The sequence below is a fragment of the Uranotaenia lowii genome, chromosome 1, assembly GCF_029784155.1.
Source record: "Uranotaenia lowii strain MFRU-FL chromosome 1, ASM2978415v1, whole genome shotgun sequence".
NCBI classification, from domain to species: domain Eukaryota; kingdom Metazoa; phylum Arthropoda; class Insecta; order Diptera; family Culicidae; genus Uranotaenia; species Uranotaenia lowii.
The window spans coordinates 93,359,647-93,384,932 of record NC_073691.1 but is presented as its reverse complement, the minus strand read 5'-3'; the positions used below and the strand labels follow the sequence as shown (position 1 = coordinate 93,384,932).

The following is a 25,286-nucleotide window of genomic DNA, read 5'->3' as shown; positions in this document are numbered from 1 at the left end:
TGTGATGGTTTCTGAAAAGGTGAAAGATACCATTCAACGATTTACTTCAGTTTTATCAATAATCGTACAAAAGATCTCGAACCGTTATCTGTAGCGTTCATGCCTTCTGTCAAATGTTACAGACCTGTTCTATGTACATTCAAATTTGATCTAGAAAAAAAAAACGGTATCATAAATCATTTGGTTTCCATTATTAATAATTAAACATTTATTGTAATTCATCATTGAACAGAGCTAAGCAAATATTGACAGCTGCTAGCACATGTTCAAGTCAGCCATTTTTGTTCAAAAATTTTTCTTATTGCGGCGAAAATCAATTGGGCACTTTTTAAAAGATGCAATTTATTGGAAAACAGCTAATGAAGGTAAGCTTTAAACATAATTTCGTGTGTTGATAAATTTTAAGTAATCGATTTGCATTTTTCAGCATCCTGGGAGTGCTCCTGAGGCACTTATTTACATTCAGAGGAAAGGCCGATTGCGACATGGAATTAAACAGCAGGGACATGAAACTCGATATATTTCGTTATTTCGAAGGTGGGTAACAGTGCAAGTGCCACATGAGGTGCAAGTGTTAAAATGTGAAGTAAATAAATACAATGAATAAAGAAATTTATCAAAAATATTTGTATCGTTATATTTCATTGAGACCTTACTGACAAGCGTTTTTTATTCTTAAACTCACTGTAAGTATTACAGTATTTTTGTAACGTTTCTTATCAGTTTAATGATATAATCTAAAAGCTTTTTCAATGGTTACGTTATATGAGGTACCATTCAAAAAACAGTAATCTTAGTACAAACGGTTCGTACAATGATCATTTCGATTTCCGTAACAGTTCGATTGACGGTTTGACAAACCGTTAAAAATATGCCTACACATGTTCATTCTAGAAACAGTTCAATGCCCTGAAAACGTTATCCATAAGCGTTTTATAAACCATTCCCTAACTGTTGCTAAAACAGTGTCTCCATATAGAAGTTTTAACAGTTTTAAACAGTAACATAACTTAACGCCATATTCAGCAGACCGTCGTTTTGGAATTCAAGATAAGTGCAATGTTTTTTATGGTTTCAGATATAATTTTATTAACGTTTTTTTACACTGTTTCCAATCGTTTTATAACTACTACAGGAACTGTTGTGTTACAATATTTTCGTATTCGGGGGGTGAAGGAGTATTTACCGATGCTGACAAGACGTTCAAAGTGGTTCGCACCAACGGAACCTCTAAAACCAGGAGATCTGGTAATGGTTGTGAATGAACACAAACGGAATGACTGGATTCGAGGACAGATAGTTGACGTCGTCAAGGCACCAGATGGACAGGTTCGAAGAGCTGTAGTTCGTACTGCGAACGGAGAAGGAATAAAATCCGTGTCAAACTTGGCACTTTTGGACGTTCAGAAGACCACGGAGGACTCCTCGGGAAGCCCCGGAACTGCACGGGCGGGGGAATGTTAGAAATACCCCTGGGTTTCTCGGCGCTGATCTGGTGAGTTCCAAGAGCTCCCCAAGTTAACTCAGACAGAGACATGTTTGTAAACAATTTCATGCGGTAAAAAACTAGTGGGATTCCATGCGGTTGAATTAGGCTGAGATTTCTAGTTTATGTGAGTTTTAAGATCGTGTTAAGGAATTTGGAAATCGGTTACCCTGGATGGAAATTCATTAACGCATCAAATTATTCCATTTGGTAATTATGAACTGTGTAATAATGACACGAAGAACATTTAAGCTTAATATCATCAAACTTAGGTTACACTTATAGTGCACAGCACTAATTCCATTTCTGATCGGAGAGTAGCTAGTATCGTTGTTCCGTGGACAAAAACGGCAGATAGCAATTAAACAAATATAGGAAGGTGAAGTTGTAAGTAGACATTCTATCCATTCTAGAATTCGAGCTAACAAACATCTAATATCATTAGAGATAGCTGATGCTAACAGGCACATCCAAGTTGGATCGGAAGTTATCAGAAGGGAAGATTAAAATGTAAGCGATCATCATATTCAAATGTAACATCTCTCTAGAAAATACAAAATCTCTTCTTGCAGCTTTGAAGCGTGCAAAGTACCTACCGCTATCTGGAATAATTTCTCCCACCGAATCCGAAACCAACACCAACACTTCTCCCTAATCCTCGATCCCTAGCATCTGCTTCATCTTATCGATACCAGGTTTAATCAAGGGCTTGGTGAATCCGTCTGCGACTGCGACATCGATCGTTTCGTGGACAAAATGATAGCGAATGTCCACATGTTCGTCACATGCTTGTATACACGTATCCCGTCGTCGATCTCGCTGTGTCCTTATCTCCTCCCCAATCTGCATCGGTGTAGCCAAAAAGCTCTTCGTTGCCTTGCTTGCTGTGCCGCAGCCGATTGTTCGCCATTCCCTTCAGGTATAATCCTTTTCACTGCGCCCAGGGCTTTGGTCCCGGATTGCTGTTGAACTCGCTGACTGCATTCACCGCATTATGATGGTGACATCCTACAGCTTCCTTGTAGGGCACCTTCTTCATTCGTTCGTCCTGTTCCGGTTTCTGTGGTGACGTTGATTTGACCAACTGCTCGCTGACCTCAAACAGTGTACCCACATGATTGTAGGGAATAATGCGAACGGAAAATATCTTATATAAAATAAAGGTAAAATAACAACTGAAATATTGGTAACCCTAGTATGAGGTAAACGAACGTGAATCAACTCGTGTGGCTCTTGTGGTGAGAGCATTCGTTAAAATGCGATAGGAAAATGTGTAGAGAACGCCGCCACGGGATAGTAAGAGAAGCGGTCAGAAAAAGCAGTTTACGGATGTGGTGAGGAACGGAGTGTACAGAGAATCTCTGCGCGAAAAAGGACATTGAATAGAAAGAAAATGGTGATCGTTGCGGTCGGTTTCGACAATGATGACAACTTCCCATGTGGAATCTGTCCAAAACTTCTTCGATGTAAATAGTTTTGTTGGTCAAGAGTCAATTCACCACGTTCTCGATTCCTGCTGATCTTCAGTCCCAGGCTCAACTTCGCTTGGTCCAGATCTTTCATCTGGAACCGTGTGCTCAAAAATCTCTTCCAAATCAGAAAATCGTCCACATAGATAGTGACGAACAACATTCTGTCCTCATCGATGACGAAGTACAGACATATTTATATGGATCCACTTTCGATTTCTCCAGTCCGAACTCCCGTAACGCCTCGTCTAGCTGCTGATTCCAGACACGACTGGATTGCTTCAATCCGTAAAGCGCTTTTCTAAGCCGGCACACCTGCTCCATATGAATTACTTGACGTTGAGTCTGCCATGCAAAAAAGCTGTAACCCCCTCCATTTGATCCACATCGAGATCTAACTTTGTCGCCAGCGCCATCAGATACCTTATGGTTGAGTACCGGACCACCGGTAAATAAACTTTGTCGAAGTCTATGCGCGGTCGCTGTGCGCACCCTTACACGACCGGTCGATCTGACCATCGGGTCCGCACTTCGTTTTGCAGACTCACTTGTTTTCTTTTATCGCTTTTCCGCCCTTCGGTAAATCTTCCAACATCCACGTTTGGTTGGCCTCCAACGAACCAATTTCTTCTCGCATTGCCGTTACCCACAGCTCTCAGTTCTGGTCTACGCAACGCTTCTTTGTACGTAGTCGGATCGTCTTGACATCCGGAACTGCGGCACACCGTGCACCACTTCGTGCATCTTTCGACTGTTGGAAAGGTTTTGGCTAATAAACGTGCTATAAGTAACAAAATATTTGAACTTGCCTGGAGGTAGGTGCTCCCTACCGCTGCGCCTAGACACATGCTCTATTTCAGCTGGTCTAGGTCTTTTCTGTCAGTGTCATTCCAATCGAGCAAAACCAAGCAGTCGTAAAGGCAGCCCCACAGTAGGATTGCATGCTCATTATTTCAAAAGGGATCAGATTGCGCTTCTTTGTTTACTATAGTTTCTTTAGTAGTGTACATGTAATTTCATATAAAAAAGAGTTTCCAATAAAATGAATTCATTGAAAACTGAAATCATTTCTTCATTTCCAGAAGTCCAATTTAAATAAAATAAAATAAACTAAACCCCAATATGGTTTTAAATCTTTTTATCTTTGGTCTACGATAAGCTTGTGCACAGACATACACAATTTTTTTTCTTCCAAATATCTGATTTTTTATCTCAAACACCTGGACTCACTTTTTAGTAAACATTTCAGCCAGCTGTCAAAACTTTTTTCAATTTGGCTGAACGTACGATTTGGCATTTGAGATCACCATACTAGATTCATCATACATCAGTAGATCTTTCACTAGCTCATACATTCAAATCAAAAGCTACGCTTGATGAATGTAGCTCTTGCTATCCAGCCCGTCATGGTTTTTATTGATTGAAAACAAATTGAAATACTTCACTTGATTTTTCCCGGTAACCGTAGTATAGAATATCTGAACTATTGTTTTATCTCTACCGTTTTGTTTAAACGATGGATAGTACACCTGTTAGAAATACGGTTACTCCACTACGGCGACTGGGCTTAACACGATCCGGTCTTCGAACAAATTCGGTAAGTTGTTTATGTATGTACAAGTACTGTTTTGTTCCTACATATTTCAGCAAAGGACAATTTATTCATGATTTTTTTATGTGAATTTTTAATAATTTGCCAATCAAAAGTAATAAGTCAAAGAAAATGATGAAAGATACCTACTACTCATTCAACTTCTTACGTTGAAACGAATGAGTTAGGAAATTTTCAATTCAATAGAATCTTTCCAATAAAGCAGCTTCGACCGAGTTGTGCCAGAAAAATTGCATCGGCAGATAGAAGAAAGAAAAATATAAAGAACTTGTCAAATATCTGAAAGGTCTATTCTGCTAATATGTACAATGAAATAAGTATTTCTTGTTCAAAACTGACTTTTAATCCCTTGTCTAGGAAACGAATTTTCGAACACCGCTTATCAATGCCACCAGGTCGGAAGAGAACTACGAGACACCCGAGGGGAAAAACGCTACGCCCAGGGGATTACGTCCAATTAAAAGCACCAGTTCATCCGATGACATCGAAGAAGATACCACGGATTCACCAATTACACCATGTGCAAGCTCCTCATCCAAATGCAGCCTAAAAAGGACACGTTTATCACTAAGTCAGAGTTGGAAACAGAAAATCGTTAACAGGAAACACATCTCTAGCCTTAAACGAAGAAAACTTATCGATGAAGTTGAAACTTGCTCATCGGTGGACAATATAACTGGGAAAGATAATTTTGATGCTATCGCTGATATTGGACTGGTAGCAGAAAATAGTAAAAATCAAAGTTCACCTAACTCGGCAACGGAAGAGAAAATTGAAGATCTTCGCAGAAATATTAAAATTTGGCAGGACGGATGCATCCAGGCATTAAACGATCTGCAAAGTAAAAGAGGGGATGCCGGAGACATGGAATCACTGCTAAGAATGCTTCAGATCCCTTTTGAAGTGGTCAACTTCGACTGTGAGAATCAAGTATTTCTGAATCCAGACTAAGTAAGAAGGTGTCTTCGACAATTTCTGATATTGTTTTGCTTTGAATGCTATGTTCTCTAACCATAAGCATTTATTCACTCAAGTTATGGAATCGACTATGCTGCGAAAGTAAATAAAATGTTAAATATTTTGTTAACTATAAGGTCCTGTCTATTTTAATATTTATGTGGGCGAATAGGCTTCTCTGGGTCAAACAGCTTGGGATCGTGCAAATATTCAACAGCCTTATGATAGGTAGGCATGAAGCCGGCGTTCTGGGCTTTGATGATTTCCCGCTCGACTTGCTCTTGACGGGCCTTGCATAGTCCGGTTATGTGCTTCCCGTAGATTCGACCTGTGTAGGGGCTCTGGAACTGTGAGAGCAGCTGTACATTTTTGTAATCTGGCGTTATGTTATGCTTGCATAGAATGCATTGAGTGCGCTCTTTAGCGTAGGGATTTGCATCCAAATCAATTGGTTCGTCGCTGGTCGAATTGACGGAAGGTGTCGAATAGAGTGCCCGCCCGTAAGCACCAGCTACATATACCATGCCGGGATTTATGTAACCTGGAAAATTATATTTTCAATTTCATGAAAACAAACAGTCAAAGACAGATAATCTTACTTAATCCAACTTTCCTCGTTGCTTGAAAAAGCTTCAAGAACATCGTTATTCACTGTGAAACTATAACTTTTTCAAAATTATCCGCAATTTCAAGAAAACTGATTGCCAAATCGTACCAGACGACTTGTGTTTTTTCTTTTTGTTATTATTATGAGGCTAAACGTACAGCTTTGTACAAATGTTTAAAACGCTCATGAATTTGTTCACGACATTTTGGTGTTCATTTCAACACTTTCAATTCAATTATACTATTCCAAATTTGTGATCAAAGCACCCCAACAGAAAATTTCCGCAAAACAACTAAAAATTTAGCGAAATGGCGATATGAGGCCTTGCTCCTCAGGCCAATTGAACTCAAAATACAACAACAACAACAACTAAAAATTAATCAATTTATTAATTTTCAGCATCTTATTATGAATTTTTTATGCTTTATGATTAATTTTCTAAGTAGAATAATTCGCAAATAGTAACTCACAAAAGTAATGCAGATTTAGTTAGACAAGCGATATAGCATATTGTTGTTGGTTACAAATCTAATTAAATTTTTCTTTAAACGAAACAGATTCTGAAAAAATGGACGGAATTGATATTGATCATGATGAAGTGAATATGATTGATGAAGTTGTATGGTGAATATAAAGCAAGTAGTAACTCACAAAAGTAATGCAGATTTAATTAGACAAGCGATATAGCATATTCTGTTGTTGATTACAAATCTAATTAAATTTTTTGATCTTATAATTTCTTTTAACGAAACAGATTCTGAAAAAAATGGACGAAATTTATATTGATCATAATGAAGTGAATACCAGCACCCTTATTAGGTTTTCGGATAAAACAATCAAAGAAAATCCTGAAACAATCTTTCATTCCGTACACTATGATGTCTTTATTCAGTAAACCTTCTTAGTACATCATTCTTCACTGTCCACAATGATACCGCTGAACAGCTTGTCTCTTGAAACGAACGCCACAGCTACAACTGGCCATCCTCAGTGCTTTACCCGATTGATCAACGAACAGTTGATCATCCTCCAAACACTCCCGGCAGATGAGGTGCTGGCAAGATTCTATTTTGTAAAATCTGCCAAGAGATTTTCGGCAGCTGTGACACGACGAATCATCCGACTCGTAAAGTTCCACTTTCTGTTCCTCTGATGTAAGCGTATAACGGGTGGTTGTCGACAGAGCTTTCCGTATTTCTGCTTCTAAAGATGAACATGATAAATTTAACATTGGAACTTCATCCGGAGAACGTTTCCTTTTTCTGCTCAAGCTTTGTCGTAAGGGTTGATATGGATTAGCAGTTCCCACTGTACGTGGAATATGTTGATAGCGATTCGAGTTCGCATGTTTAAGAAGATATTGATCGATACGTGACTTGAGGGCAGCATTGAATATTGGTTTCCTAGAATCGGTGTAGGTCAAACTGGTAAAAGGGTCACTAGGCTGACGACCCCATTTTTCCTCTTCAACGTTGTGTCTTTCAATGGTTCTTTGATCGATTATTTTCCCTGATGGTAAAATCATAGGAAAAGTCATAATCTCATAAGTCAGTTCATCCAAAAACTCATCCGGAGTGTCCGTTATTTCCTCGGAAGTGTTATCAGGGACTGGTTTCCAGACAGGAATTACACAGGGTTTTATAATATGAGATCTTTTCCACATTTCTTTGGCTGCTGACTTGACAGTTTCTTGGCAATGTTTTGAAGGAAGACCCCAAATTTCGACTTTTCTTATAACGGGGACACAGCGCGCTGTTTTGCGTATCGTAATTTTAATTTCGGCACAATCTGTTAATAAGTGCCCCATGGTTGGAAACAATGTGAAGATCATGCTGGAATAAGACAGATCATCACTGATAGGAATTTCTCGACGAACATTAACGAATTCGAAAACATCCGCCGTGTCTGATTCTCCTGTTCCTATTTTTTCGTATTTTCCATTTTGATTTTTTCCAAATATATCCACCGATGTTGTGCGCAATGCTCCCAGTCTAGGCCACAGCTTGATACGATGGATCGTTATGGGACAGAACAAACTGAATGTCAGCTCGACGGGAGGTTTCGTCACCGAATACGCCATAAATCCTTGATCTAGCTTTTGTGGGTTCTTGGCAATGAGATTCTGCACAGGATGATTGTCATCATCTACGACATCGCTATGAACCACAGGTTCTAGCTTATGGCTAAGAAAGTTTATCATTATCTAAAATGATGAATACTTATTACGAAAATTTTACCAGACAACTATAAAATTAGCTTTAATCACAGGAATACTAGCCTATTAATGTTTACTTTTCTACAGAATCGCGTAAAATGATGAATCAATGACATTCACGAGTTAGGTCATTCATCCCTATTCATCCATTGAATTCATTCGAAATCGAAATAAACACACGCACCGGATTCTATATTCAAAATTAATTTTATAGAAGCTTAAAATGCATGGTATTATGGGTATTATCGGTATACTATACAGTAGAGCCCTCCAAATAGGAGGTTGACTGGACAAAAATAAAGTTTGGCATGCAAATTAAAAAAACGCCCGAACTCAAAATTATGTTTATAATAATTTTGTATATTGCGCCTTTGCAAAGAGGTAAAAATATGCATTTCATGAAAAATCATGTGAAAATCAAGAAGCCTTGAAGTTTAAAGCTCAAACTATTAAAGTTGCTTGAAGCATCGTTGCGGGAGATTGGTTTTCAGTGCAGAAAACCCGTACTCTGAACCTGGAAAATACCCGAACTTGAGAACTTCCATTCCCCAAAACTGAGTTTAATATTAACAACTCAAGATTTTGCAAAAATCACAACTGGAAATGGAAATTAAATTTTATTGCGGTTTCATATCTAGCGTAACATTTCAAAAGGGCGAAACTGCCAAATGTAAACAAATCGAGTTAACGGTCATTCCGGATGCACGCGGTTGCACTTTACCTATCAAACGCGGTTTCATCTTAAAATTACTTACAACTTTCAAAAAATTGATAGAATTCAATTGGGCGAAACTTCCTGGTGATGCATTTTCATTGGAACGTGAAGTTACGCCTATTCAAAATGGAGTGAATTTTTCTATTCGTGTAGAGCCAAAAGGCGTAACTGAATTGACCGTGTAGGATGATTGGGCGTAACTTCAAAACCAAAACAAAAACGGCCGATCAATTGGGCGAAACTTGCAGGCGTAACTGAAATCGAAAACAATAATAGGGCGAAACTCGAAAATCTCTGAAATTACGCGAAAAAAGTTAAAGTTCTTGATAACCATCGAACAATAAGTGAATATAATGCACATTTTTTGATTTTGTTGAACAAAAAGTGGTCGATTTTATAAATAGGATTTGAATAGGATTCCGAATTTTCAAACGCGTTTTTCTCGTTTCGAGCTAACTGCTAGTTTCGCCCTTTTTAAATGTTACGCTTGATATTTTGGGGATGAGTTCCCTTCCAAAAGCTTAACTTCGGGCTAACCACGGGCAATAGTCAAACCTGCAGGGAGGGAGTTTCATTTGAATTGGTGGGCAAAGTTCTCAAGTTTGGGTATTTTCGAGGCTCAGTGTTGGCGTGTGGAATGAACTTTATATTTATGAATGAATCGTTAAAAAAATACGAATGGTTCTTGTTTTTATGCATTTTGCATAAAAACACGGTTGGTTTCAGCTGAGACATTTTATATTACGGTGTTAATTCATGCTTTTGCAATAAAATGTCTTCTAACTTCAAGTATTCACTTTCAAAAGTATATAAAAACTATCAAAAATTCGTACCCGAACTAAAATCGACAACAGTGTTAAGAACTATTATTCAGAGTAGGTAAACAACTATTATTTCAAAGTTTTACCTTATTAAATATAAATTTCACTTTTTCCCCGTACCAAACAGTATGTGTTCACTACATTGAAACTAAGTCCTGCTCACAAGAAGTTCTCGATCGTGCGGTTCGAAAGCTACGGTCAGCGGGTCACGAAGTTCCAGAACATTTCTGTGAACTGTTTGCGGGTGTTTTACAGCTGATGCAGCTTTATCTGCGATATCCCAAAGGCATCGTAAAAGACGACGAGCTTAAAGAGTCGCTGCGAGAGTTACGTTACCAGGATGACTGCATCGAAGATATTGTCCGAGTTTTGCATCATCACCGGGATCCATTGAGTGTCAACTATCGGGAGATGAGAAATCTGAGATCACCACCGCGCCGTTTGGTATGGCGCATCAACGTGTCCTTCTTAGATAGGTAGGAAGCTGAAAAATCCTAATTATGAATCTCACGCAAGTTAGTTATTCTGATCGTTTTGTTAGGCTGCCTGAACCTCTTATGATACCACAACTTGATCTAGTACCTAGCGAAATGTTACTTGCATACAAAGCATATTGCTATGTTCCTACTTATGATAAGCACGCCTCTGACAGAGAATCGGATACGAAGTAACTGAACGTAACTAAATTAGCCAGTTTTTATGATATAATATAAACTGCATACCTGTTCTCACTTCAATATTACTTCAAAGCTTCCTTTCCTTTAGTTCGATATTCTTCATATTTTTTTTAGTTGAAGTTTTATTGTAATTGTTGATTCGTTTCCGTATTACAATTAAGGTTACAATAATTTGAATAAAATTTCTTTTTCGTTATTCCTTTTAGAACGCATTCCCAGCATCCGACAATAATATTACATATACAAAAAACAGATGGCGAATTACTGAGCTTCGAGATGAATTGCGCCACGTTTCACAGATTACGGTTCAACGTTGCATCCCTACTACATGAACTACAAACATTGGAAAGGCGTCAAAGTATGAAAAAATCATAACAAAAAATAACCATCTAGAGGTATTGGTACAGAATAAACGACTATTTTATTATCTTCTACAAACAGTGATAAGAGTCTACATGAAAAACAAAAAAAAAATAGAGCTAACAGCAACAAAGAAAAGTCCCTTTTTCATATGTGTTCCGTGTAATGTTTTTTTCCGCACAGTTGACGCAACCTGTCTGCAGCTTGCTCGGCAGTAAGATCTCGCTGGGCCTGACCCAGAAGCTCAAAACCTACCATAAATTTGCGGACGGTAGCCGAACGCAGCAACGGAGGGTAGTAGATTGCATGTAGCGTCCAATGGGAATCATCTTCGTTCACCAGCTCGCCGGTTGGGGCTCCATGCCACCCCATGCTGTAGGGAAACGAACACTTGAATAGGTTATCGTACTTGATAGTAAGCTCTTTGATAACGATGGCAAGGTTATTAATGTGCTGTATTGTCAGATCGGAGATGCGTTTATTTTTGTTTTTCGAGATAATCATCGTTTCGAAGGGCCAGCTGGCCCAAAACGGTACAACTACTAGCCAATCCGGATTGTCCACAATAACGCGCTCTTTTTTGATGATTTCCTTCTTTACGTAATCGTCAAGCAAAGCAGTTCCATGAGTCTGAAAATATTCCCTCAAGCGTTCATCTTTCACACACGGTTCAGTTGGTAGGAAAGAGCAAGCCCAAATCTGGCAATGGGGGTGCGGGTTTGAACATCCCATGCTTGCTCCTTTATTTTCGAAGATTTGTACCCATGTATACTTTACTGCTAACGAACGAAACTCGGCAATCCAGGCATCGATCACAGTACGGATTTCTTTCGGAGTCATTGTTGGAAGAGTTTTGTTAGACTTGGGATGGAAACACATCACACGACATGTTCCACGAGCACCACCGGTTTGGAAGAGTGGATCGTCACTCTTCGGGGGCAACGGAACGTCCTCCAGTAAAGCTGGAAAATCGTTCGTAAACACGAAGGTCGATGTGTAGATAGGATTTTTCTAAAATGAAATCAACCAAAATTAAATAATCGAAACTTGCGTGTTACCTATAATCAATTTAATTAAGCGCTAGGTACTTACAATGCCATTGGATCGCATTACACCCGGACACAAAGGATTGGTTGGATCGAAATCTGGCAAATCATTACGCTGGGGTTGCTCTTCTTGACCTGACCACGGACGCTTCATCCGATGCGGGCTGACTAATATCCATTGGCCAGTCAGAGGATTGAATCGACGGTGCTGATGTTCGGTAGGCTCGAAAACGGACATTCTGCTTATTCTAGGAATTTAACTTGAAATATTAGTCAGAGACACTGCCAACCGATCCACTTCCATGCAAAAAGTCAAGTGACGGTCAACACTATATGGATGAAATATTCTGCATAATCTACGCTCAACTGCGAATTTTTGCTGGAGCGTCATGCAATAATCAATCCATTACAGCAAATCAACTGATAACGCAGCGTGAATGTATGGATGAGCTCGGCATAGGCAGAGAAGCTTCAGCTCTTGATCAAAACAAAATGCATCTGTAGTTAAGTATTAAACAAACAATGTTTGCATTTGAAAAAAAAAAGAGATAATCACGAAAAACATTATTACTAGAAATACAGAATACTTTTGATTTTAATGATTGATTTCGCAATATTACATTATTTGTAATCTGGAAAAATTTCCGCTTAAAATATTGATAGAATGAAAAAAAAAATGGTACCAACAGGTAATGATGTTTACCTCTCAAGAAGCATAATTTATTTATGTTGTTTTGGAAAGATTAAGAAGTTTTGATGAATGAAAGCACATTCTTAGAAAAGTTTATATTAACATTTAATTTATGTTTTAAGCTTAAATAAGGACGAAAGGAAAGATAACAAATTTTGCTGCCAATGATTGAATTTGTAATAATTTGTTACAATTTGTTAGAGAGAATTAGAAGGTTTAAGCTAAAATGAGAGAAACCGGTGCTCAGAGAGAGTGAAAATGTGCTAATTGTTGCAATTTTTTAAGCTTTGTTAAGCAGTTGTTGAATTTTGATCATTACCATTCCAAATGCAAAGAATTCTCTCTCCACTGCAATCCCGTGTTTTAATCAATTCAATCAACGAATTAGCATTTGCTGATATAAAATATTTTTAAATTTCTAAATTATCATTTATCACTTGCTTTCAAGTGGCTACCTAGTTGTTTAAACTTAAACTGGAAAGCTTTGTAATTTTGAGATTTTCATCAAAACATCTTAATATTTATTCATCTTTAGAAAATATTTTGGAAGTAAGTATGTCCACGTGGGTATGACCAAACCCCCCTGCCCCCTCTCCGTGGACATTTCCATATAACCCTCCACCATGGATTGTCCAGGTGTTATGTGAACGGCCCCGAATTAAAATATGTTCCGGCCTTTTGGATAGAAAAAAAATATCAATATAGAACCACCCTGCGAGAACAACATAAGATGCAGCTGCAGTGTTCACTCAAGTGTTCTTTTTCTTCTTTTTCTGAGCGAAGTTGTCTTCTGACAACCTCAATTGATGGCCCAGCAGGGGTGTCAGGTGTCCTGATTTATCAGGATTTGTCCTGATTTTCGAGAGACCGTCCTGATTTTTCAAAAACGCTTGAATTGTCCTGATTTTTGGAAATTGGCCCTTAAAATGTCCTGATTTGTCCTGATTTTTAAAAAATATCCAAATCATGACTAAATTTATTGTTAAATTATGAGAAAATAAAACAAATCTTAAATAAAATAATTTAACCAGTTAAGCCAATGAGATTCTTTGATTCAAATGTCATTTAAATGAGGTTTTTCGATATGACTTGCAGGCCATCCAAGGTTATTCTCGCTTCAGTTGCATAATTCGAGGCGTTTTCAGCACCTATATTTCGCCTTTAGTTATGCAATCTAAGCAGAACTGCATTTTGTTTTCACCAATTTGGTGGTGTCCTGAAAAATCCTGATTTTTTATTCGCGGTGTCCTGATTTTTGACAAAACGACCTGGCACCTCTGTGGCCCAGTAACATAGACTACACGCTCGAAATTAATTAACCAATTATCGTTAAAAAGTAACCATTTTCACACCTTTCCGCGATAAGTGATTTTTTGGTTTTTTCCATAGAAGTCATTTTTTGACTTCTCTTGAGAAGTGAGAATGTGGTTAATTTTCAACCGCAGGGAATTATTGCGTAGAAGTAGGAATATGGTTATTTTTCAACCACGTCGTAGAATGGGAAAAGGGATTTGTTGCTTATAGAGACTTTTACAGAGAAAAAAAACCCAAAAAATTTTCTGTTTTAAGGATAATTTATTAGTAGGTATTAAGTATTTGTTTTTTTATTCATGTCATCAAAACTTTTTAAATATTCATGTGAGGCCAGTGACAATTGAAGGGAAGCCGATGAAGATGTATTCCCTCCGGGCCGAATCGCCGCATATTACGCATGCGCTTCTGTGGGATGGATTTCGGTTCAATAATCCGGAAGATCCTTTACTGAGCGGAATGTACTGTCACAGACCATAGGTCCGAATAATTTTGTTGCCGTGATTGTTGCGATTCGGATAAGAACCGCTTTATAGCTAATACTTTTGGTTTCCGGTACCAATTTCTTCAGATATCCGATGTTATGGCAAATATGGCACCGAGACATGGTCGAAAATAAATGTGTACAACAGTGTCGATAGGCAGCAAAACAACACAGACAGCTGGTTAGCGTCGGAATCCCGTCACGAGAGGGGTGCTGCATGGGAAACACATCTGAGTCGCAGAAGTAGTCGATGCGAATGTTGTCGCCATGGTGGGGGAGGAGGCCGAGTGCTTTGCCGCCGGATAAGCTTTCATGGTACCGTTATTCGAAATGAAATTAACGGCGGATGTGTTCGTCGATTCTTGTTCGCCTTTGGTCATCGATGGGATCGCGTTAGTTGTCGATGTTTGCGTTGGTGCTTTAAATGTTGAGGCAGTCACTATCCCCAGTTTGACAAGTACCATCAACCATTATTTTTTTGTCCTTTAGAGTGATTCCGCGATATTTTCAAAAGCTCATGAAGGCCCTAAAAAGAAAAGAAAATTTTAAGATGGGTTGAGAATGAGACATTTTTCAAACATTACCTGCTTATCTCCGTCATGATTTGCTGAGAAATACCAGCTTCTGGTTAAAACTTTCCTACATCGACGTTCTTGATTCCGGCACAGTAATCCGGCAGCTCCTTTACAGAGCGAAATGTCTACATTCGGGGATCCACATTCAGCAGCTCACATTTGACACTAGATAGGGAAGCCTCGATTTTTTCGGTGTTAATCCTTGAAATTTTCGTTCTTTGTTTGTAGTTCGTACGCGATCCTCATGACTTCACTCTGAATGATCCTAATTTATTTGTCCATCAGACGCAAGCGGCTGATAATCTCTCGGTGTGCACCAGAAAAAATTTCTAATCCAGCGTTTTTCCACCATAATCCCAGATCCTCTAGTGTTCTGATACACATGCTGGCCACAAATCATATCTTCAGGAATTACATTGGCCCTTATTCTTTTCGAAATTTAATATTTAAAATCTAATAAACTAGTGCGAATTCCGGTTCAAAAAAGGCATCCGTCGAATTAACCGGTGTAAGCAAGCTGCCCAAGCTGCACTTGGAGCTGAGGACCAAAGCGGATGTGAAAAAAAAGGAAAAACGATACGGAAAGATACGAAAAATTGACAAATCCGGAAGTCTACGGCAGCGGTCAGGCCAGTCAGCGCAAAAGTGGATTGATTCAACTTGAAACATCGGTGCCAACATTTGAAGCTTTTCAGGTTAGTATAGAAGCATTAATGATTTGATTGCAGATGGCAAAAATATCTTACTGCATTTGAATTGGTTTTGTTTAAGCACTTTATTTGGTGGTTCTGACAAGAGGAAAAGCGTCACGCTGCTGGGAGGAACCAATTACTTCTCCAGTCTGCTGGGTCCTACCAACATTGCCGCAACAGATTCCAACTGGAAGCGCATCAACCGTACCAACATCGGCATTTGTCATTCCGGAAAGACATGAAGAATTATTTCAATACAAAACACATAAATTCAGAATTTTTATGTTGTTTTTTTTTTTATTAAAATTTAGATTTAGTTGGACAGTTCTTTAACAAAAAAAATTGTTATCAAACCACTAATTAATAGGAGAAAATAAATTTAAAATTAAAATATTGAATTCATAGGAAAAAATTAAATTTCAATTGCCACCAGAATTAAAGATTGAAATACAAAACTCTGGTTACATGGGAAAATTTGACGTCTTTTTCACATTTATTTGTTATAGAAATGCCTTGTATTAGAATTTGAAGTGAATCATACATGTAATTGGGTTCACATTCAAATGTATCGTATTTAATGCATATTTGAAGCCATTTTTCGACTAATTTTCTAACTCGTCGCTACCTGAAAAGGTACCGACAATTTGTAATTCAGATTAAAATTAAAGATTTTCGACTAGATATGCGAATTTTTTTTTTCTGATTTTTAGAAGAATAAAAGTGGTTTTAAATGGAGAAAAAACAATTTTAACAAACTATTTTTGTTTATTTATATCTATTGTGTTACAATTTATTGTTAAAATGCCGCTTTGTTCACGATTTTGCTTAGATTTGTTCTTCGTCGTCTCCTGAAAAGGTACCGACAATTGTCACCTAAAATCGTCACCCGAATGCGACAATTCTCACCCACGGTGACTACGAGAATAGGGTAAGAACCAGCGTTGCCACATTTAAATCTGTATTTTTGAGTCAAAAAATCTTTTTTATCTGTATAAAATTTCAAAAATCTGTATCGAAATCTGTATTTTCATTGTTTATGTTTATTTCAAAGAAAACTTTGACAATTTAAAGAAAAACACATTAAACTGTATATTTTTATTCAAAACTAATTGAAAACACGTTTATTTTTGTTTAAATATCAATTTTATCATGGTGTTTGTACATTGACTTGGTGAATTTCGATTTCATTGCTTTAGACAGTTGCATTGAACTACTTCTACCCTGGGTTTTAACGAACGATTTGGTTTTCAGAATTGCGTCCATAGTATCTGTGGCAAGACGATTTCTTACCTTTGTTTTATTCGCGTTATACTGTGAGAAGATTCTTTCAACCGACGCCGAAGAATGAGGAATGATGAGAAAATTGAATACTAATTTGCGAAGCAAAGGGAAGGAACATTTTCCATTTGCACTAACAGTGTTCAATAGCTGATTCCATGATTTTTCAACTCCTAGGGTTTTGTCGACCTTCAACTCCTGGCACATTATTTTTAATCGCAGTTCCCGAAATTCGTTTTCAAGGTCTTGCTTGTCATCCTCGTTATAGAAATTCTTAAATTGTTCTAAGACCGGACTCAGATCCTGATGTTCTTCCAAATTTACGGGATTCATGATTGCCGATACTTTGAACATTGGATCGTCAAAGTTAAACCGTTTTCTTATTTGTTTAATAAGCTTCTTGTAGAATTCACAGCAAATCTCTCGAAAAGTTTGTTTCCGACCTTCGTCCATTCCTCCACCAGCCGAGATCGATTCTTCAGCAGCTAATCCCACGTAGATTTTGTCTTTGGGCAGTATGTTTTCTTCAAAACCTGGTGCGTTAATATTCTTAAGATTTTTCAGAAATAATTCGCCGCAGATATTGTTGAGGAGCAGTAAGTAAAAAGTTTTCATCTCAATATAAATGCTGGTAAATTCTGGCGATTCAGATTGGAATTTTCTATTCAATTTATTTACCAATGGTAAAACATAAGCCACAAACTCGAGAAGGGGCTTTGTCATTGGATCGTTCAGGTGGGTCAGAATGCGATGCGCCGTTGTATTCTTGTCAAAGTTGTATTGGAATGAAAAAAAGATTTTCAATTCCGAAAACCGTTCCAAAATTCGCTTTACAACTGCTTCTAAAGAAAGCCATCTTGTTTGAGATGGGTGGAGCATTCTCAATGGCTTCAGTTCAACAATATCTTGAATGGTTTTAAACTCCGATAAACGCTTAGGACTATGGGACACATAACTGTAAATGTCACGAAGCAACTGCTCAAGGTAAGGGGGCATTTTTTTGCAAGCATAACTTGCGCTTAATGCCAAAGAATGACACGTACATTTAATAACTATTAAGTCCGGGCAGTCTTTTTTAAGGAGCCGCATTACGGAATTTTCCAAGCCCATCATTACTGATGCACCGTCAGATGCAAAGCCTTTGAGTTTTTTTTTTTTATAGTCTATGCCATCCTTGACAAACTCTTCTACGATGGCATTATACACCGATTTGTGGTCAGAGACTTTCAGCTCAACAACTCTATATATCTGGTCACTCACCTTGAATAAGTCTGTACCATTATCGTCCAAAATTCTGACAACGATGGCCAGGGTCTTTGCTGTACTTAGATCCGTTGATTCATCTATCATTATAGAAAAGTTGTCCTGCTGCATCTTCCTTACAAGTTCTTCATGTTGTATTTCTGCCATAACGCCAGTTACGACAGCTCCGGCCTTCGTTCGTCCCAGTTTGAGTTTCGATAGCACTGATGAATCAGGATCAATAGTTTTCAGAACCTCAACTAAACTGTCGACTGCCGAAAAAGAAATGTTGTTTTCAACAGCCCACGCACAAAGCTCGGCTTCCATAACTTGATCAGGAATAGTATATTTCTTCATACTGTCTAAAGATTCTTTGGAAATCAGCGAGGCTTTTTCTTTGTGCCTTTTTGTTTGAAGGGGGGTTGTAAGATTTGATTTTCCACCACGTGAAATGTTCAGTTTGTCCAAGCAAACTTGGCACCACGCACAAAATGCATCATTTTCGTATTTTGTAAAACACGAAAATTCAGTGGATTTTATCCACTCCTCCTTAAATTTTTGTAGAATTGGTTTAGTTCTGATTTCTTTTTCTGTTCTGGTTCTCTTCCTTTTAGCAATATCAGATGGGGCATCGTTGGCTTCTTTTGGGTAATCGATTTTTTTGATAGATGTGAAATCACCTTCCAATGCTTTTGCATACAGTTTGTTTCATTTACGAACCCCAGCATCGATAGAAAAAATCACTACGATAGGAAAAATCAATTTACGAACACGCCGTTAGTTGGGAATTCACCAAACACTTTTTTACTTACCAGTCATTTGGATCACTTCCGGAAAAGGTTCAATATCTGCATCAGATCTTTCCGAGTAAACTTCAGTTACTTGATCTGCCGATGTGCTTGGCACACCCGATTCATGCTCAACGGTTGGTCTGTTTCCGGAATAACCAGCTTTTTGGATCTTCGTCGGAACGCCGATTGCAACGGTCGGAGAAGCAGAGCCTCTCTCTATGTCAAAACGAAATCATTAAACATGTACATCGGTTTATCATTTTTAAACTTACCCGTGATCTTCGCTAAAGGCTTTTTGAAATATGCATCCAAGGTACGTTTTGCCATTTTCCACTTTTCAAACACGACTTATTTTAATCAAAACACCACACCACCACGAAACACCGCAAGTTTATACAAAATCGACTTCATGTCTGTTCAATCAACTCTAGTAGAAACGGGTCGAAACAAGTAGAAATGGATTGATAGTTGATCACCTGTCTCTTTCCAATTGACTTCGACCGACTTCTACCAAGTCGAAACTAATCCTGCTGCCGAGCTGGATTGGTTTCGACTAGTTTCAACTTGCTCCATTGAACAACGACCTGACTAGTTTCGACCAAAACATTGGCTCGTTGAACATCTATCAGTTAACAGAAACCAGTTGAAACCGATTTTTACTAACGATTGAACGAAGCTTTCATTCACTGTAAGCTAACACGGTGATTGAGAGGTGAACATTCACACCCTAGCACAAATTTGTGTGAGCAGGACGAGGTGAATGGAACGCGCGAAACTGAATGAAATAAGAGAGAGATAGGTAGATATTACATCGTCTGATTTGCACTGTTCCTCACGGTGAAAGTAGACCAAGCAAACAAAACCATCAATATCTAAACGATGCGAATACGATTAACTTTATTTACTCAATGCATTTTAAAAACATATGAAAAATTTGAATTGTTGGAAATCTGTATAAAATCTGTATAATTTTTCAATTATCTGTAATCTGTATATACAGATTCTTGGTCAAAAAAGGTGCCAAAAATCTGTATAAGTACAGAAAAATCTGTATATGTGGTAACGCTGGTAAGAACTCACAAAGTTCACCCGAAGTGACGTTCGTCACCTAAACCGACTGCTGGAATAGAGTGACTTGGGTGACTCTACTATCGTCACGTCACTCGAGGCGCAGAATAAGGGCCATTGGTTGCATAAATAACACGGCCGAATAATTTTTTTCTTACGATGAGATAGATCTCAATACAGGAATTCTGAAAAAAAAAGATAATATTAAAATTTTCCCAGCGACAAACACTGATTCTTACTTACCAGGAATAAGATTCACGTTCCGTAAGTTGTTCGATTGGCCGCTACCAGCAGGAATAGAGTCGATTAATAGCCCAAGCACAACAACCATCGTTCTCTCGGCTGTTCGTGTTTGCTCAGCGGTGCTGTTAACGAGCTCCGGACAGGTCTGCAATGGTATTATTAGCAGGCATCAGGATCCCTCGCAGCTTTTCCCTGTTAAAGTGTCGGAAGGTGTGGTTTAATGTCCATTGTCTGGAATCTGAGGCCAGTGTCCGAATCACCAATCCGCTGTGTGCTGGTTATAAGCGTAGTAGGTATGAAAAACGGAAAAGAAAATAGTTCCGACGGATCCTGCAAAAGAAATTGATCTTCAGTTACTGTATATACACGCAGAAAAATAGAATTTAGTTTCAAAGGAAAGTGCCGCAAAAACAAAGGATTTTTTCCTTTGATTTTGGGACAAACAAAAATTCCTTTGATTCAAATGCATTTTCTTTTGTTTCGAAGAAATGCTTTCCTTTGAATCAAAACTTTTTCTTTGTTCCAAATAATTAAATGCTTTTAATTCAAAAACCTTTTCGTTTAGTTTTATGAAATTTATCTTTATTCTAACGGTATTTGGGTTTCAATTTAAAAGTATTAGTTTTTCAAATCTATGTTTGGTTTCTAAAAATTCTAGTACTGCATTATAATTTGTATCCTATTAGAAATAAAAAGAAATCAATTATAATAAAAACATTTTATTTCTCTTAAGGTACATCATTTAGATTATCGATTTTCCACAGGATATAATAGTTCTTGAACCGGTTCATCTGTAAATAAAGTAGAGAACACATAATACGGTTTATTATGAAGCTTTAAAAAAACGACATTAAGCTAAATAATGCAATTAAAAAAATTAAAATTATTTGCATACATTGCATGAAAAGTACTTACTGGACGCTGTTTGTTGGCGGACAGTTCCACCCGAACAACTGATGAAGGGTTTCGGCGCCAGATGTTGAGTCTTCTTGGATCGGCCCGAAGCGATTGCAACCGCATAGTCGGTATACAGTTACCTCTTCCAATTAGTTTGATGAATGATTGCCCTGAAAAATTTTGTTACTTAGACGGTTTTTTTGAAATTAAATTAATTTTTAAGGCCTACCTAAGAGTCCACTGTCGAAACTTTCCTACGCCGGGTACGTCTTGTGATTTCGGTGCTGTCTGGTGGTTGCGCGGCAGGAAGATTCCGGAGAAAATAAATAGGTCTGACTGGTTGTCGGGAAAGCTTCTCACCCGTTCACCTAACAGAAGCTAATGAAGACGTGTCGACTGTTTGACGAAAAAATACTTTGGTTCAAAAGAAAATTAATCTTAAACAATGATTTGTTACTTTAATTCTGAGTTAAAAAAAAAATTCTTTGAATTCAAATTAAATATTTTGATTTAAAAATTCGGAACATTGGTTTTATGGGAAAAAAGTTCGGTTCAATATAAAATTTACTTGAATCAAGGAAATTGGATTTTGTTTTAATGTACACAAGGTTTTTGAATCAAAGATGTATATTTTTTAGTTTAATGGTACTACTTTTCGCTGCGTGTAGGATGAGAAATATTTATTTACCTCGTTCGTTATTAGCACCTCCTTCATTTTTTATTGTTTATTGATAGCAAAACAATTTTCACGTCAATTTTGTAATTATTTTATCACAACCAACAACAAGTGTGATTGCAAGAATGTACAATGGTAAAATGGCGGAGAAATATTTAACCATTTTTTTGGTTATAGCATAAGAACTGGAATAATGGTTGAAATTGCATTGGAAAAAAATTGTTAAAAAATAACCATATTGGCAGTTCTACAGTTAAAACCATAAAATGGTTATTTTTGAACCATAAATGGTTAAATAAAAATGAGCGTGTATATGGTCTCACTCAAGTGTTCACTGGTTCACTCACACGCACGAGACAATTTAATTGTTGTTCTTTGAGTTTATTCGAAAATATCAAACAAAAATAAATACACACAAAACACAAACAGCAAAGAAAAATAAATATACACACAAAAGTTGAGGCTGCGTTCATCGCGTTCATCGGCAAGCTTCGAAAATAAATACTATCCACCTCTTCGACTGGTGCAAAACTATTCAACCCACCCACCACTGTTTCAGTAGACGGAATTTGTTGATGCAATATGAATCAGTATAAAGTCTATCAAAAAATCGTGATTGGTCGTTGAGAGGAGCCTCAGTCATAAGCAGTAAGTATAGGTATCTCAAAAACCAATGTGTTGCGCGCAGTGCTCACGCTTTTGTTGTTGGCTGGAGTAGGCAACATAACAGTTACGTTTTCAGTTTTTATACTTTCACTACTCGCTGGATTGTATATGGCAGCAGACTGTTGCGGCGCTTCGTAGCGATTGGGTGTGTTATATTTTTGCTGAAGTTGGGAAACTTGCCACGATGACTAAATTGGAAGCTCTGAAGGATGCCTTGCAGAAGCACGGCCAAGAGCAGCTTCTGCTCTACTGGGATGAGCTAAACGAGGAGCAGCAGAGGCTACTGACCGAAGATATCGAGGAGTTGAATCTAGCGGAAGTAAATGAATTTTTTAATCGTGCCACATCGTCACTCGAGGAGGAAAGTGAGAAACTCGATGATAAGATGACACCCGTGCCGGAAGATAAGTTTCTGTCGATTTCCCGTAGCGATAAGGGACGGATAAAGGAGTACTATGAAGAGGGATTGAGGCAAGTAGCCACCGGGACGGTAGGTGTTCTGTTAATGGCCGGTGGACAAGGCACCAGATTGGGATTCGCTCATCCTAAGGGCATGTTTAATGTTGGCTTGCCTTCGAATAAATCACTGTTCCGTATACAGGGTGAAAGAATCTTGAAACTCCAGAGATTGGCAAAAGATCTGACTGGCAAGGATGGGAGGATCACCTGGTACATCATGACAAGCGAGGCCACAATGGAACCGACTAAAATATATTTTAAACAAAATGACTATTTCGGATTGAAAGAGAGCGATGTTCTAATGTTCGAACAGGGAAGTCTCCCATGTTTTGATTTCGAAGGTAAAATTCTACTGGACGAAAAGCATCGAGTTGCAAAGGCTCCCGATGGTAATGGGGGACTCTATAGAGCCCTGCGTGATCGTGGAATCTTAGATGACATGGAACAAAGAGGAGTACTCTACCTTCATGCACATAGCGTTGATAACATACTAATAAAAGTAGCCGATCCCGTATTCATTGGCTATTGTGTGGCTCAGAAGGCAGATTGTGCGGCCAAAGTGGTAGAAAAATCACACCCGAATGAGGCGGTGGGAGTGGTGTGTCAAGTGGATGGAAAATATCAAGTTGTAGAGTATAGCGAAATCACCCAGAAGACAGCTGAACTGACGAAATCGGACGGTCGTTTAGTGTTCAACGCTGGAAACATCTGTAACCACTTGTTTACGTCTGCGTTTTTGCGCAAGATAGGAAACACTTTTGAAAAGGACTTGAAACTCCACGTAGCCAAGAAAAAGATTCCCTTTATCGATTCGACGGGAGCACGTGTTACCCCGACTTCTCCAAATGGTATCAAAATTGAAAAATTCGTTTTTGATGTGTTCCAATTTGCCGAGCATTTCGTAACAGTCGAGGTGCCTCGGGAAGAAGAATTCAGCGCACTCAAGAACGCAGACAGTGCCGGTAAAGATTGTGCCTCGACTGCACGGGCTGACATTTTCCGATTGCATAAAAAGTACATTGAATCCGCAAACGGAACCGTAGACGGTCTCGAGTGCGAAATTTCACCACTAGTTTCGTACGGCGGAGAAGGCTTGAAGGCGTTGGTCCACGGAAAAACATTGGTCAGTCCCGTGCATCTCGACGAAGAGAAGGCATAAAACATGTCTTCAAAATTTAATGAGCTAATGTGCTTAATTCATGTATCGCCTAGCTAGAAGAGAATAGTTACAATCTGTTAATACCTAGCATTATGTATCGTAAGTGCAATGACCAGAAACAGTGCGCAACAGTCGAACAAACAGCAATTATTTTAACGTTTTTTTTGTGTTATGCTATTCTCTTTACTTGAAACGCCGTTTATAAAAGCTAGCTACAACATTCGATAGAACGAGAAAAAAGTAAAAGGAAATTCTCGTTTCGCGTCTTGTGTACAAGACTAGTTTTTTTAGAAGTCGGAAAACAAAGAGATGGAAGCCCAACTACTCGATGACCTTCGGCTAATCGGGTCTGCGCGCGTTGTTATGGAACGTAGCTGTAGCTTGTTTTAAACCAGTTTTTTAAAGGCGTAAATATTAACCTATCCAGACTTACTTTTAATTGAACACCCAACATTAAAATATTTTGAAATTACAACACGTTGTAAATTTATGACGAGAAAGAAATTTTCAAAACGCAACTATCAAAACTGATGATCCACCATTCATACCACACTAGCATTAAAATGTTGGATAAATACATAAAACTTGTTTTCACATGCATTATTCATTCGGTAGTAATCTGGTTTCGATCGAAAATTTAAAAATGAAGACGAAAATGTACATCATTTACAGATTCCACCACTCGTAAGTATACCCCAAAAACAGTGTTGCGCTCACTGAGTGCATCTTGATTGGCTGGCTAATGTGTTATTGGTTTTATCAGCAAATTGTTTCATTTTGCGGAACATTTGAATCGTGTTACGAAAGTTTCCTATAAATTACGAAATTTGCTGCTGATGTTGGCGAGTGGAATGAGAGAGCAAAAGGCTCGTATGTAGGTATTAACTTTTCATCGCTCCTTTGAAATCATTTGAATATTGATAAAATGTGAAAAAATATGAGGTACACCGGGGTGAGTAGGGACGATGGCTATTAAAACAATACTGTGCACTATTTTTTCAAACTTATTTTCAAACTATTAAAACAATACTGAGCACTATTGTTTCAAACTTTTAATGTAGGATTTAATTTACTTGTAATCTATCCGAT

At 38.1% G+C, this 25,286-nt stretch overlaps 7 protein-coding genes and 1 long non-coding RNA gene across 10 annotated transcripts; 4 read left to right on the top strand and 4 right to left on the bottom strand.

Moving 5' to 3' along the window:
- Nucleotides 1-175: 175 nt before the first annotated feature.
- On the top strand, nt 176-625 carry LOC129741121 (uncharacterized). The gene is made up of 2 exons (XR_008736430.1): nt 176-365; nt 428-625. It is a non-coding gene; the product is annotated as an uncharacterized LOC129741121 (long non-coding RNA).
- A 3,738-nt stretch (nt 626-4,363) lies between these two features.
- On the top strand, nt 4,364-5,660 carry LOC129757158 (uncharacterized). The gene is made up of 2 exons (XM_055754287.1): nt 4,364-4,552; nt 4,925-5,660. Exons 1-2 carry the CDS (start codon nt 4,472-4,474, stop codon nt 5,516-5,518), a joined length of 675 nt encoding a protein of 224 aa, XP_055610262.1. The 5' UTR covers nt 4,364-4,471; the 3' UTR covers nt 5,519-5,660.
- LOC129757166 (28S ribosomal protein S18c, mitochondrial) lies at nt 5,646-6,281 on the bottom strand. Its single transcript, XM_055754300.1, has 2 exons — nt 6,124-6,281; nt 5,646-6,065 (listed from the first exon to the last, which is right to left on the bottom strand). Exons 1-2 carry the CDS (start codon nt 6,164-6,166, stop codon nt 5,674-5,676), a joined length of 435 nt encoding a protein of 144 aa, XP_055610275.1. The 5' UTR covers nt 6,167-6,281; the 3' UTR covers nt 5,646-5,673.
- Nucleotides 6,282-6,990: 709 nt separating this feature from the next.
- LOC129757317 (RING finger protein 37) lies at nt 6,991-8,497 on the bottom strand. Its single transcript, XM_055754503.1, has 2 exons — nt 8,410-8,497; nt 6,991-8,334 (listed from the first exon to the last, which is right to left on the bottom strand). Exon 2 carries the CDS (start codon nt 8,329-8,331, stop codon nt 7,048-7,050), a length of 1,284 nt encoding a protein of 427 aa, XP_055610478.1. The 5' UTR covers nt 8,332-8,334; nt 8,410-8,497; the 3' UTR covers nt 6,991-7,047.
- Nucleotides 8,498-9,640: 1,143 nt separating this feature from the next.
- Nucleotides 9,641-11,006, top strand: LOC129751995 (COMM domain-containing protein 5). Of its 2 annotated transcripts, XM_055747794.1 has the most exons (4): nt 9,641-9,936; nt 10,010-10,358; nt 10,424-10,559; nt 10,766-10,895. In XM_055747794.1, exons 1-3 carry the CDS (start codon nt 9,834-9,836, stop codon nt 10,551-10,553), a joined length of 582 nt encoding a protein of 193 aa, XP_055603769.1. In that variant the 5' UTR covers nt 9,641-9,833; the 3' UTR covers nt 10,554-10,559; nt 10,766-10,895. The 2 variants fall into 2 exon arrangements, with proteins under 2 accessions (XP_055603769.1, XP_055603765.1); XM_055747790.1 differs by lacking the exon at nt 10,424-10,559 and having other exon boundaries at nt 9,673-9,936; nt 10,766-11,006.
- On the bottom strand, nt 10,956-12,377 carry LOC129751985 (probable galactose-1-phosphate uridylyltransferase). Its single transcript, XM_055747781.1, has 2 exons — nt 12,012-12,377; nt 10,956-11,930 (listed from the first exon to the last, which is right to left on the bottom strand). The coding sequence occupies exons 1-2, from the start codon at nt 12,201-12,203 to the stop codon at nt 11,067-11,069; spliced, it is 1,056 nt and encodes a 351-aa protein (XP_055603756.1). The 5' UTR covers nt 12,204-12,377; the 3' UTR covers nt 10,956-11,066.
- A 4,472-nt stretch (nt 12,378-16,849) lies between these two features.
- Nucleotides 16,850-18,595, bottom strand: LOC129737633 (uncharacterized). The gene has a single exon (XM_055728794.1). The coding sequence runs from the start codon at nt 18,593-18,595 to the stop codon at nt 16,850-16,852; it is 1,746 nt and encodes a 581-aa protein (XP_055584769.1).
- A 3,826-nt stretch (nt 18,596-22,421) lies between these two features.
- LOC129751262 (UDP-N-acetylhexosamine pyrophosphorylase-like protein 1) lies at nt 22,422-24,672 on the top strand. 2 transcript variants are annotated; one of them, XM_055746664.1, is made up of 2 exons: nt 22,422-22,561; nt 22,656-24,672. In XM_055746664.1, exon 2 carries the CDS (start codon nt 22,764-22,766, stop codon nt 24,195-24,197), a length of 1,434 nt encoding a protein of 477 aa, XP_055602639.1. In that variant the 5' UTR covers nt 22,422-22,561; nt 22,656-22,763; the 3' UTR covers nt 24,198-24,672. The 2 variants fall into 2 exon arrangements, with proteins under 2 accessions (XP_055602639.1, XP_055602646.1); XM_055746671.1 differs by having other exon boundaries at nt 22,494-22,571.
- The last annotated feature ends 614 nt before the right edge of the window (nt 24,673-25,286 follow it).